Source organism: Podarcis tiliguerta, assembly GCF_965153285.1.
Source record: "Podarcis tiliguerta genome assembly, chromosome: 12".
NCBI lineage: Eukaryota > Metazoa > Chordata > Lepidosauria > Squamata > Lacertidae > Podarcis > Podarcis tiliguerta.
This window is the reverse complement of record NC_139545.1, coordinates 28,537,315-28,549,403: the sequence shown is the minus strand read 5'-3', so window position 1 is coordinate 28,549,403 and position 12,089 is coordinate 28,537,315. Positions and strand designations below refer to the sequence as shown.

Below are 12,089 nucleotides of genomic sequence, written 5' to 3'. Positions count from 1 at the left end.
CAGGTTTTAAAATGCATTTGCATACAAATTGCTAGTTTGAAAAAATGGACTGGTATCAATAAATGGGACAGGGAAATATAAAAGATTTGGAGCAGATGTTTTTAGATCCAAAGGCTTCTATGTGGAAGGAAACTAAAGACAGGAAGTCAGGCAAAAGGGTAAGTTGTATTATCCCAGTGTTGTGGAAAATATGAGCCAAATGTAAAAATTACTTAGGCCTGCCACAGTTCCCAATGGCCTCAGTATTATTTGATCCTCAAATTAATAAAAATGTTTTTTTTAAAAAAATGATGTTCATCAACTGGCAGCAAGCAGGGTTAACTAAATATATTGACTAGCTTGAGGACAACCATGTTAAACAACTTGCCCTTATGATGGAAACAATTTTTTTTCATGTTTGAATATTTCCAGTTAAGGGATTTTTAAAATAACTGGCTGAAACTTCAAAGGGCTGCATTAAGAAAATGATTTTTTTTTTTTGAAATATTAATATAGGGGGGAAAGTGCAAAGGTTGTCAAAAAAGCTGTCTCTTATTCCATTTTATTTTATGGTGAAGGAGAAATGAGACCCTAGCTATACTCAAAGATGGAAAGAAATGATAGGATGACAAATTCAAAAGACTAAATGGAAATAAAAAAATCATAGAATCATAGAATTGCAGAGTTGGGAGGGACCTCAAGGGTCATTTAGTCCACCCCCTGCAATGAAGGTATCTCAACTCCTCCTCCCCTCCTCCTCCTCTTCTTCTTTGGCGATCACTCGTAACCCAGTAAGATTGTCTTCCATAAACACGGTTTTAACAATGAGTCCGTAAGTGCTGTGGAGGCCAATTCTGGGTACACTCATCCTTCCACAGTGGAGACATTGGTTCCCAGGCGGGAGTTGATCACGGTGTGGATTTGCCAAGCGTGCCTTCCTCTTAGCACGTTTCTCCCTTGCATCCTGAGTTTGAGTGTCTTCAAAGCCCATGACACCTTTGGTAAAGGCTGTTCTCCAACTGGAGTGTTCACAGGCCAGTGTTTCCCAGTTGTCAGTGTTTATACTACATTTTTTAAAAAATATTTGCCTTGAGACAGTCTTAAAACCTCTTTTGTTGACCACCAGCATTACGCTTTCCACTTTTAAGTTCAGAAAAGAGTAGTTGCTTTGGAAGACGATAATCAGGCATCTGCACAACATGACCAGTCCAACAAAGTTGATGTTGAAGAATCACTGCTTCAACACTGGTGATTTTTGCTTCATCCAGTACACTGATATTAGTTCGCTTGTCTACTCAAGTGATGTGTAAGATTTTTCAGAGACACTGTTGGTGGAAACTTTCAAGAAGTTGGAGATGGCGTCTGTAAGTGGTCCATGTTTCACAAGCATACAGTAAGGTTGGTAGTACAATAGCTTTGTAAACAAGCATTTTGGTTTCTCTGCAAATGTCCCAGTCCTCAAACACTCTGCACTTCAATTGGGAGAAAGCTGCACTCGCAGAGCTCAGACGATGCTGGATTTCAGCATCAATGTTGACCCTTGTGGAACGATAACTGCCTAGGTAGGAGAAGTGATCGACATTTTCCAACATTACACCATTGAGTTGGATTTCTGGCACTGCAGAGGGGTTGTTTTGTACTTGTTGGTGCAGCACTTTGGTTTTTTGGATGTTAAGCAACAGGCCAAGCTTTTCATAAGCTTCTGCGAAGATATTTAGGATGGTATGGAGGTCATCCTCTAAGCATGAACACACTACGTTGTCATCAGCATACTGAAGCTCTATGACGGAAGTTACGGTGACCTTACTCTTTGCTTTCAGCCTGCTCAGATTGAAGAGCTTTCTATTTGTTCAATATATGATTTCTACCTCAGTGGGGAGTTTCCCTTCTACAAAGTGTAGGACCATGGCAATGAAAATAATGAATAGAGTTGGAGCAATAACACAACCTTGTTTAACACCTGATTTTACTGTGAATGGTTCACTTTGAGAGCCATTGTTATCTGCGATTGTTGCTGTAAGATTATCATGGAGGAGCTGAATGATGTTTACAAATTTATCTGAGCAGCCAATTTTCAGAAGGACAGTCCACAGGGCATTACAATTTACAGTGTCGAAAGCCTTAGTCAGGTCAAGAAACGCCATATACAGGGGTTGGTTTTGCTCTCTGCATTTTTCCTGAAACTGTCGAGCGGTGAAAATCATGTCCACTGTTCTCCTAGAAGGCCGAAAACCATTTTGGGATTCAGGAAGGGTCACCTCGGATATTGTTAAGAGACGGTTTCCTAAGATCCTTGCAAGAATTTGCCAGCCACAGCTAATAGAGAGATGCCTCAATAGTTTCCGCAATCAGTTCTGTCACCTTTTTTTAAAGAGACTGATAATTTTTGGCATCTCTAAAGTCTGCTGGGATTTCTTCTCCTTCCCAGACTTTTTTGATGAGCTTGTGAAGTTGTTGTGTAAGTTCAATTCCACGCACTTTAAAGATTTTGGCAGGTATCCCACCAGGTCCACTGGCTTTGTTGTTTTTCCATTTGGTTAATAGCTATACACAATTCTCCCAGATTTGGAGATACTACAAGCTCATCTGTAACTTGTTTTTGTGGGATTTGTGAAAGGACCTCACCAGCTACGGGGGAGTTGCGGTTAAGGAGATGTTGGTAGTGTTCTTTCCTGCACAGTGCAATAGCTTCTTTATATTTTAGATGTGTGGTACCATCTGCTTAGCGTAGGGGGCATATGGTCTTTGTGGCTTTGAAGAAACTCTGCACATCATGAGTGTTGGCTAAGTGCTGGATCTCTTGAGCTTTTTTTTATCCACCAGGTGTTTTTTAGTTCTCTGGTTCTACTTTGAACCTCAGCCTTAGTGTTGGCATAGGTTTTTTCTTAGTGACACAGTTTCTATCTTTTTGCCAGATCTGAAACGCCTTCCTTTTCTTGTCAATCATGCATTCAATCTCACTGTCATTCTCATCAAACCAGTCCTGGTGTTTCTTGGTTTGGTATCCAATAGTTTGTTCACAGGCTGCAATAATGGATGTGTTTAGCTTGGTCCAGTGATCCTCGATATTATCAGGGAATTCTGAAAGCAGATGGTCCTTAAGAGTCATTTGGAAGCAATCCCGCTTAATGGGATCTTGAAGGTCTTGAGTGTTCATTTTGTGCTTTGGTTTCCTTCCTAGAAGCCTGTGTTGAGGTATAATCTTGATAGCCACTGTGGAGCGTAATAGTCGGTGATCTGTCCAGCCTTCGTTGGCACTCGTCATAGCTCTGGTAAGGAGCACATCACATCGATCTTTAGTACGGACAATAGCATAGTCTAAGAGGTGCCAGTGGTTTGACTGAGGATGCCTCCATGAAGTTTTAAATTTATTTTTCTGTCAAAAGAGTGTGTTGGTAATAACAAGGTTGTGCACCACACATATCGTCAAAAGTAAGATTCCATTCTGGTTGCTGTTGCCAACTCCTTCTTTCCCAATAGTCCCAGGCTACAGATCGAAATCTCGCCCAACTCTTGCATTAAAATCACCCAGGATGATAATTTTATCTTCCTTAGGCATCTGTGATAGGACGGTATCCAGCTGAGAATAAAAAATTTCTTTAATGTCTTCATCGGCATCCAGTGTTGGTGCATAAGCGCTTATAATAGTAACCTGTTGGTTTTTGGTGAGCTTTATTTGAAGGCTTGAGAATCGCTTGTTAATGCTGGTAGGGACTTCTGACAGATCATATATGACAGATGGTCATCCAACTTCTGCTTAAAAACCTCCAAGGAACGACAGCTCTTACGGTCAGAAAGTTCTTCCTGATGTTTAGTTGGAATCTTTGAAGATGAGAAAGTACGACTGGTACTTACCTGAAGCACAGATCTATAAGGCATCATGGGGTCACTATGTTGGGCTATGACTCCACCGTAATCAGGAGCGAAGACTCTTTGGGAAGGTGTTCAGCTCCTAATCAGTTCTGCTGACTTGCCAAGTTCAAACAGTCATAGGAGTTTCAAGGCTAGTTTCAAATACTAGTTTCCCTATAAACTGCCAGCCTATCTAATGGCCAATACGGCCAGAAACATGAATGGAACAAAACTGGAATAAAATTATACTGCGGTCCATATTAGGAAGAGGCCCCAGTAACCCCATGATGTCATATAGACCTGCACTTCAGCTAAGTACCAATCATACTATTTCCTATTGGCAGTGATGCCTTGACTGCATGCACCTGTTCCCAGCTGGAAAGAGGCATGCACAGCCAACATTTTATTTAACCCCATATGCATTGATGAGAGTGGTTTGGGGGAAATGGCTTCACAGGCCAAACTGGACCCACTGGTGGGCCAGGATTGGCCTATAGGCAGAGGTTCTTTCTCTTGGTCTAAAGAGTTATGAATAGTTATTTTTATTTAACCTCATGGATTTATCTATGTTGCAGTGTTATAATCTTATTAAAGACAGTGATTTTTAAAAATACAACATAGTTGAGAAATTTTCAAGCCAACCAACTGATACTTAGTGTTGCATTAGGGAAACAAATTGGCGGTGTGAAAATGAATTTGGGGAAACAATAAAACTGGCCAGAGTGAACATTAAGGTGCAAAGCTGTCACTGTCTCAGACACCAACAGCCAAATGCACCTCTCACTAATATGTAAATCAACCAAGTTCTTTTTGCTGGGGTTCAGGTTAAACCTCTTAGTGAAAGAATGATCTAACCAAATGTTTTCTTATGGGAAAAAAAGTTTCTTTTGTTATTTCTTATCTCCTACAGTAAATAATTCCAGACGGAGAAAACAAAGCTAATGCATTAAAACTTTGTGTATACATGTATATCAGACCAAACATAATAATTTGAGAATAATTCTGCACAACCTCAAGTGCATTATTGCTATTATGGAATGGAACATATGTCTAAAAATGAGGAAAACAGTTGTGTCTATTTATGGATCAATGCCACATTTGTGACATAGCCAAGTAAAAAAGGTTCCAGTTCTGTCTATGGGCATTTAATAACTCTGTGTAGTGGAAAATTGATATTGAAGTTGAATGCCAAGTTATATTATTCACATAAATGCTTTCTTCTTATGATAGTTCCTTCTGGAGTTTTAGAGTGCTCCTGAAGCTCAGCCTTATGTTTAGCTTGACTTTCTGCATCATGCCTAGGATCTGGGTCTTGAAACAAGAACCTTTATGCAGTCCATTGTGGGAACTGTCGGGTTTTTTTTACACTGTTTAAAGAATGAGTAAAGGATTACAACAGAAGATGGGGGGAAATGTCAGGATGGAGCTACCAGTAAAAATGAGAAATCTCTTACCACATTAAAATTATGTTCACATTAAGATAGGAGAAATCCATCTTGACCCACAAAATAGGTAAGCATAAAAATAACTATACTATCTGCCAGTGTTTTCAGTTTCATGCATCCAGTTTTAACAGAAACATACTTTATTTTCACTGTATCTGCACCATCTTCAAGTATCATGAAACAGCTTATTTAAATAAGTGTAAATTATACTTACATATTTTGTAGCAATCAAATCAACGTAAAATCCCAGCATTAAGACGAAATGCGTAACTACATAGACACAAAGGTAGCTTGGTAATGTGGGGCTGAAGGGAACTTCCTTTCCAGTAACCTACATTAAAAACAAAACAAAACAAACAAATCAGAGTCTTTATTCAATCACAAATTAACTTTTCTTCCATTTTTGCATTTAGTAGTTAAAATTCACTATTCGTCATGTTTTATTGTTATTTTATTTTAAATAGAATAGCAGCTGAAACCTTTCATCTGTACATCTGTACATCTGTACATCTGTACAAATGATTTATTTTATAGACCAGAGTGGGCAACCTGTTGCTATCCAAATGTTGCTGGACTACAATTCCTATCATCTTTGACTATTGGCAATGCTGGGTGTGACTGATGGAAACTGGAATCTAGAGGGTCATTTCCCCCCATTGTTCTTTAACGGAATGCAATATTTGCACATGTAGCTCATTAGGTTCTACTCTCCCTTTCCCTCACTTTTTGGAAACATATTTATTTTCCATATAACAAATATACATTTCAACCTTCTACATTACAAAAAATGTATTTATCCTTCCCCTGGGTGTTGGTCAGTTGGCACCATGCCCAGGTAATGCCCCCCGTATACCTGCCACCACTGGCCAATTTGGTGGCAGGAGTACGACCCAGTCAGCAATAGGCTGGTTCATAGGGGAGATACGGTGCCTGCCTGCCAAGCCACCAGCCCAAGGAGGACAAACCAACTTTCCATGAAGATCAGACCCCTGTGTAATCAAGTGCTTAGAAAGAGATTGTACACAAGGGGTTGAAGGAGCTTTTAGTAAGGCTGAAAGGGCTTTGCGCTGTGTTGATGGACTAAACTGTTGGACTGCTGCTTGAACCAAAGGCAGGGACCTAAAACTGAAGAGCTTCCAGGAGCACAGTTGAAAGTTCCTAGGAGCTGACTAAGGTCTTGCCTTGAGCATGAGGTGGTGCTAATCCTACTTGGGTGCAGTATGCCAGAATGGGAGATCCATTTTTTTATTTATCACTTAGTTGGGTTTAAGGAGTGTCCCTGTGTAAGTTTGCTCAGGATCCTGCTTCTATCCCACAAATATGTGGCTTGTGTTTAGGTAAGCATGCAGAAGACTGAACCCTTATGAAAACATAATTTACAGAACCAAGAAGTGAGATCCATGCTATACTTACCTCTGGGATGTCCTCCATAAGACCAAGTCTTGGCTTCCCTGGCCCCCATCCTGGGCCCTTGAACAGGACAGAAAGCTTATTGCAGAATCCAGGAGTATTCCAAAATGTTTTCCATATATAAATACAATGATGGAACTGTAATGATACAATAATCAGTGTGACATTTCTGTTCAGGGGCATTTTCTTCTGTTAATGAGAGTACTTGAAGCTTAACATTCCCCACCCTGCTAGAGGCTGACTAAAACTAGCTTAATTCTTATCTATGTCAATGAACCAAAAACAATCAAATAAAAGCAAGGGAGTAATAGGAAACACACTAAATTCAACCCATGAAATCAAATGTAATATTAAAGCATACAAGCAGGTTAGAAAAACAGATGGACTACCTGAATCTTGAAAAGTTCGAAGCTGTTAATTGGATGTGTTAGGCCATATACAACTTTATCGTTTTCTGCAGCAAATGTCCCTGCAGGGAAGGAAAAAAAGCTGAGAATAAAATCACCGCTTGCAAAGCTAATGTTAAGAAAAATAATTAACTACACTTACCAAAAATCCTGTCCCAAATAATCAGTGTGCCACCATAGTTCTTATCAATGCAGTATGGATTTCTTCCTATTTGGGGAGAGATGTTGCAACCAACTTTGTCAATGCCTTTGAAGAATACATTGTGTTTTATCAATTCTTTTTCTTTAAATAAGCTTCTAGAAATACATTTCCTCATAAACAAATTATAACACAGCCATGATTCTGAGCATTTCTTTAAAACCTCTTGCGTCATTTCTCTGGGTTATATACTGCAAGATGCTTAAGACATTTTTCAAACATGCTTACAAAAATAACAGAAATACATTTGGAGTTACTTTTTGATACATTTTTGAAAAAAAACTGTTTAAGAGTAGTGTTGCACTGTAAAAAATTATTTAAGCTGTTTTGTAAGATTTATGGTGAGTTAAATAAGGGGCAAGATATTTCCTTTAATTTTCTTCAGTCTTTGAAGCAGGAAATGTTTTGGAAAGTAACAAAATGGCCATTCACATACCATTTAATAAAATGGAGTGGCTTTCTGAAATGCCTTTATATATTATTAATCAAATATTAAAAGTTCAAGATACAACTGTGATAGCACAACATCACAAAATATGGTGTTACGATAACACTGACATTGTCACATGTGGTTAGGGCTGAGGAACAAGAGAAGAATTTGAGTACAAGCTTGTTGATATATTTATGGCAGAAGTTAATGGGGCACAAACATCAAAGTAATATCAAGGATAACCCTGACTTCCTGTGTGAGATGTAAAAAAGTGGGGGCGGGAATCTAAAATGTTATAGAACTGCTATTAAAACAGTAATAGAAAAATTCCCATTTACAACTGCTCCTGCTATTCTGTTCCTTCATATAAAACAACATTTTTAAAAATAATACAAACATGAACACAGAACTAATATTACCTACCATGATGTACTCTGTGATGACTAGGTGTGTTGAGAATAAACTCCAAAGGGCCGAGATTCTTAATAACCTTGGGAAAAAACAATGATCTTGTAAACAAAAAGAAAAACAGTAGACAATGCCACAGGAGAAATTCAGAGCAGAGGGATAATTTGGATGTCAATGGCCATCCTGAACAAAATATTCATAAGAGAAGATGAGAAAGCTACTATGATGTGTAAGGTTCACTGAGGACAACCTGTATTCACACAAGACAGGGTTTTGTCATATTATTGCAATTTTATCTTACATTTTTTACATTTACAATTTTATCTTACAGAGAGCGAAGGGCAACGTATGTGTGACCCCAACCATTTTACCCACACAATGACACTGTAAGGAAGGAGTGGGCAATTTTTTCCCCCAGGCTGTATGCCACACATTCCCTTTAGGGCAACCTCCCAAGGGCCACTTGCCAGTGGTGGGCAAGGCAACAAATGTAAAGTTTGCCTTTGTACAGTAGACTAGTTTCTGTGCACATGCCTCACTATCCTCTACCTAGACAAGAGGCTTATCAGAGTTCGACGACACATTGCAGCCATGCAGAAATATTTGTGGTATAAAGCAGAGCTGGAGAGGGGTGTGGCCAGGGGACAGCTTTGAGGGCCAGGCAGAAAAGACTGGATGGCTGTATTTCACATCCGAACAATAGATTCCCCATCCCTGCTGTATGGTAAACTAGGCTGAGGGATGGTAACTTGTCCAAGGTAATCCAGCAAGCTTCTTGGCTGAGTGAGAAGCTGCATCTCCCTGGCCCTAGGTTCTTAACCACTGCAAGAGTCTCCACTGCTCTCACATTTTCAGTTTATGTTCAGTGTCAGCCATGCTCACAAACCCAACATACACACACAAAAAACACAGAAACAAAGGACTCCTTTGAAAACTATCACCTTGATAAAAGGAAATAAAAAGAAAGTGATCATTTCCATCATGAATGGAACTTTTTATCTCAAAGATATACTTTAATGCAGCAGAAGAGATGTTTTATACGTGGTTTTTTATTTTTCCCTAATTTGAAGAGGTGATCAGTAATTTCTAAATGCAATTTGCTCCATCAGTAAAGCAGCTATATAGTACATACTGAAAGCAGTACAGACACTTGCTCATTTTTCCAGATGCATCTTAGTTGTGCACATATTATATATGTTGAATGAATAAGCTTATTTAGACAACAGATTAGTATAAAATGACTCCAAAAAGACTGACAATAGAATACAGACTATTAATTTTTATTCTAAACCAAAAAAACAGCACAAGCATTCAGATTTGAATTCCACAAAAACTGCCAGCAAATATCTCCAAGCCCCAAAAGGCCACCTAAGAGTAAGAAAAATGTTAATATTTCAGGTTAGCTCAACTTCCATCATTTGTCCAGCAAGAGAGTTCTACAGCTATAAACAAGGTGACAGCTGGTTAGATTCACTGTACAGTCCCATAAAAGTCTACTCAGAATTAAGTCATATTGAATTCAACCGGGCATACTCTCAGGTAAGTGAGAACAAGATTGAAGCCATGATAAAATAATAGAGGCATTCCTTGATTCACAGTGATTTCTCTAAAAGACCACACCTAACCTTCAACCGCTTAGTTTTGGTTTGTTTTTAAAATAAATATTGAAATAGTTTTGTAAAAATATATCATATTTGGGTTCCCAACATGAGGAGTAGTATGAACCAAGTTATATGTTTTGGGTAAGCTTAGAAGTGGGCTAGAACTGCACATTTTGATCTAAGTAGATGTTTTCTAATGATTTTTTTTTTCATCCCTGCTAACATCACTGCTTGCAATATTAATCCTTTGAAGAGGGTCATATTATGTTCTGGCCCTAATCCAGAGATTTTCATGCATAGCAGTGGGCTGCAGTTCATTACCAACGAACAAAATTTTGATGCTGTCAGCCCTGACCACCTGCTGGAGGTGGTGGTGGTGGTTGGGAAAGCTGGAATCCATCCCACCCAAACAGGTGACTGATACTGTCAGAACTGAAAATGTTGAACATCTGTTTGGCAGTGCTCTCCCACACCCTTGGGTGAAGGATATGCATCCTCTCCCCACAGCAGCACCATCTTGCATTTGCAAGGTAGTCTCCATAACGGACAGATGTGTTCAGAGGTTTCTTCTCATTTACAAGTCACTCGTTGCTGCACTGGGACGATGGTGTACACAGTATTCCTCTGGTATCCCCAATCCATAAACAGGGAAAGGAAATGTAATTCTAATCCTTTGACACTCAAATGTTAACAATGAGCTATTTATCAACCTTAAGACTTACAGTTCAAAAAGCTACAGAAGTTCTTCATAGTTCCTCAAAAAGATGCATCTTCAGTCATGAATACTCAATGTAGTAACTACCAGTATTGCACTACGTATACTGTATGTCAAGTCCAAGGCATTTATGTGTATACTTTATTTAAGTCATATTTTATCAAAAGACAAATGAAATCAATGTAAAATAAACTTGCTTCTTTGAAATAGCAAAGCTAGCTTTATGGGGATAGAAAACTTTGTGGCATCTTTTGTGGCATGTTTGCTGTCTCAAAGTCATGTCAACACATGAGGAAATCTTTACTGCTTTCTATCTGTAGACTTGAATACTGTTCTTGTTTAAAACAGTCATGACTTGAAATCTAAGGCAAATGTCACATTTTGTGGCCTAACTCCTCTTGTCACCACTGCAACGTGAATCCTTAGTTCTGCTGTTTTGCAAAATGTACACAGGTCACTTGAATAAAGATCCCGCTTCTTGGATTGTGGAGGAGAAGGCTTATCAATGAAAATCCAGAACAAATGGGGTACATCAGTTACAGTGAAGGTGTGAGAACCATGGCAGCACATCTCCTAGTTTCATTTTGATAGAATAATAGAATTGTAGAGTTAGAAGGGACCCTGAGGGTCATCCAGCCCAGCTCCTTGCAATGCAGGAATCTCAACTAGATCATTAAGTGACAGATGGTCACCCAACCTCTGCTAAAAAAAACCCCTCTTGTGGAAGTCTGTTCCACCGTCGAACAGCTCTTACTGTTAGAAAGGTATTCCTGATGTTTAGGTGGAATCTCTTTTCTTGAAACTTGAATCCAATGATTCGGATCCTAGCCTCTGGAGCAGGAGAAAACAAGCTTGCTCCATCCTCCATGTGATAAGTCCTTTAGATATATGATGAAGACTATCGCATTTCCTCTCAATTTCTTTACCAGGCTAAAGATACCCAATTCCCTCGTTTCTCATAAGATTTGGTTTCCAGACCCTTTATCATCTGGGTCGCCCTTCTTTGCAATACATTGACGCTTGTCAATATCCTTCTTAAATTGTGGTGCCCAGAACATGGGTTAGATAAGAGGAGTCTATGTTGCACCTCTTATACTGCCAACAGTCTAACTTTACTGGGCCTGAATAATACACTGATGCTTCAACAGCCCACCTGCATATGGTAAAGAAAACACATGCTACCCTTGGCTGCATATGTAAAGTAGCTACGATGCTACCTGTGATGCATATTATTATCTAAACTTTGGTTCTTCATAATACATCTGTAGCCTGCAATGTAACCAACAATGGAACTGTTCAGGAACGTAACACATAAAAACAAATGAAAATGCCAGGTGGGGTTAGGGCCATGGTCTGCTGTATTCGGTTGAACTGAGCCAACTATTTTGTTCTCCCTTAATATTAAAAACTACTACACCAAAGTCAAGGTGATTAAAAAAAACAACCCTTTGGAATATGAATCCATATTTGAGACCATCTGGCAAGGAAACATAAAAATAAAAGCATGATTTGCTTTTTCTACTAAAGTTGTTGTGTTAATTCAAGACAACCCACCCATGTATTTATACAGATGGGCATGGTGGCCATATCTGTCATGTGAATTCTCTACAGGGAAGCTGGGGAAAGGCAGAACCCCTAGGATA

The 12,089-nt window shown here is 39.1% G+C and overlaps 1 protein-coding gene across 2 annotated transcripts in view; it reads right to left on the bottom strand.

Moving 5' to 3' along the window:
- The window catches only part of AGMO (alkylglycerol monooxygenase), a 121,080-nt gene that overhangs the window by 57,212 nt on the left and 51,779 nt on the right, over window positions 1-12,089 (bottom strand). For both annotated transcript variants that reach the window (XM_083405413.1, XM_083405412.1), the window contains exons 6-10: window positions 8,146-8,212; window positions 7,236-7,301; window positions 7,076-7,155; window positions 6,690-6,824; window positions 5,491-5,607 (exon numbers count right to left, since the gene is read on the bottom strand). In XM_083405413.1, coding sequence (XP_083261539.1) covers window positions 5,491-5,607; window positions 6,690-6,824; window positions 7,076-7,155; window positions 7,236-7,301; window positions 8,146-8,212 — 465 coding nt within the window. The remainder of the gene's footprint in view (window positions 1-5,490; window positions 5,608-6,689; window positions 6,825-7,075; window positions 7,156-7,235; window positions 7,302-8,145; window positions 8,213-12,089) is intronic.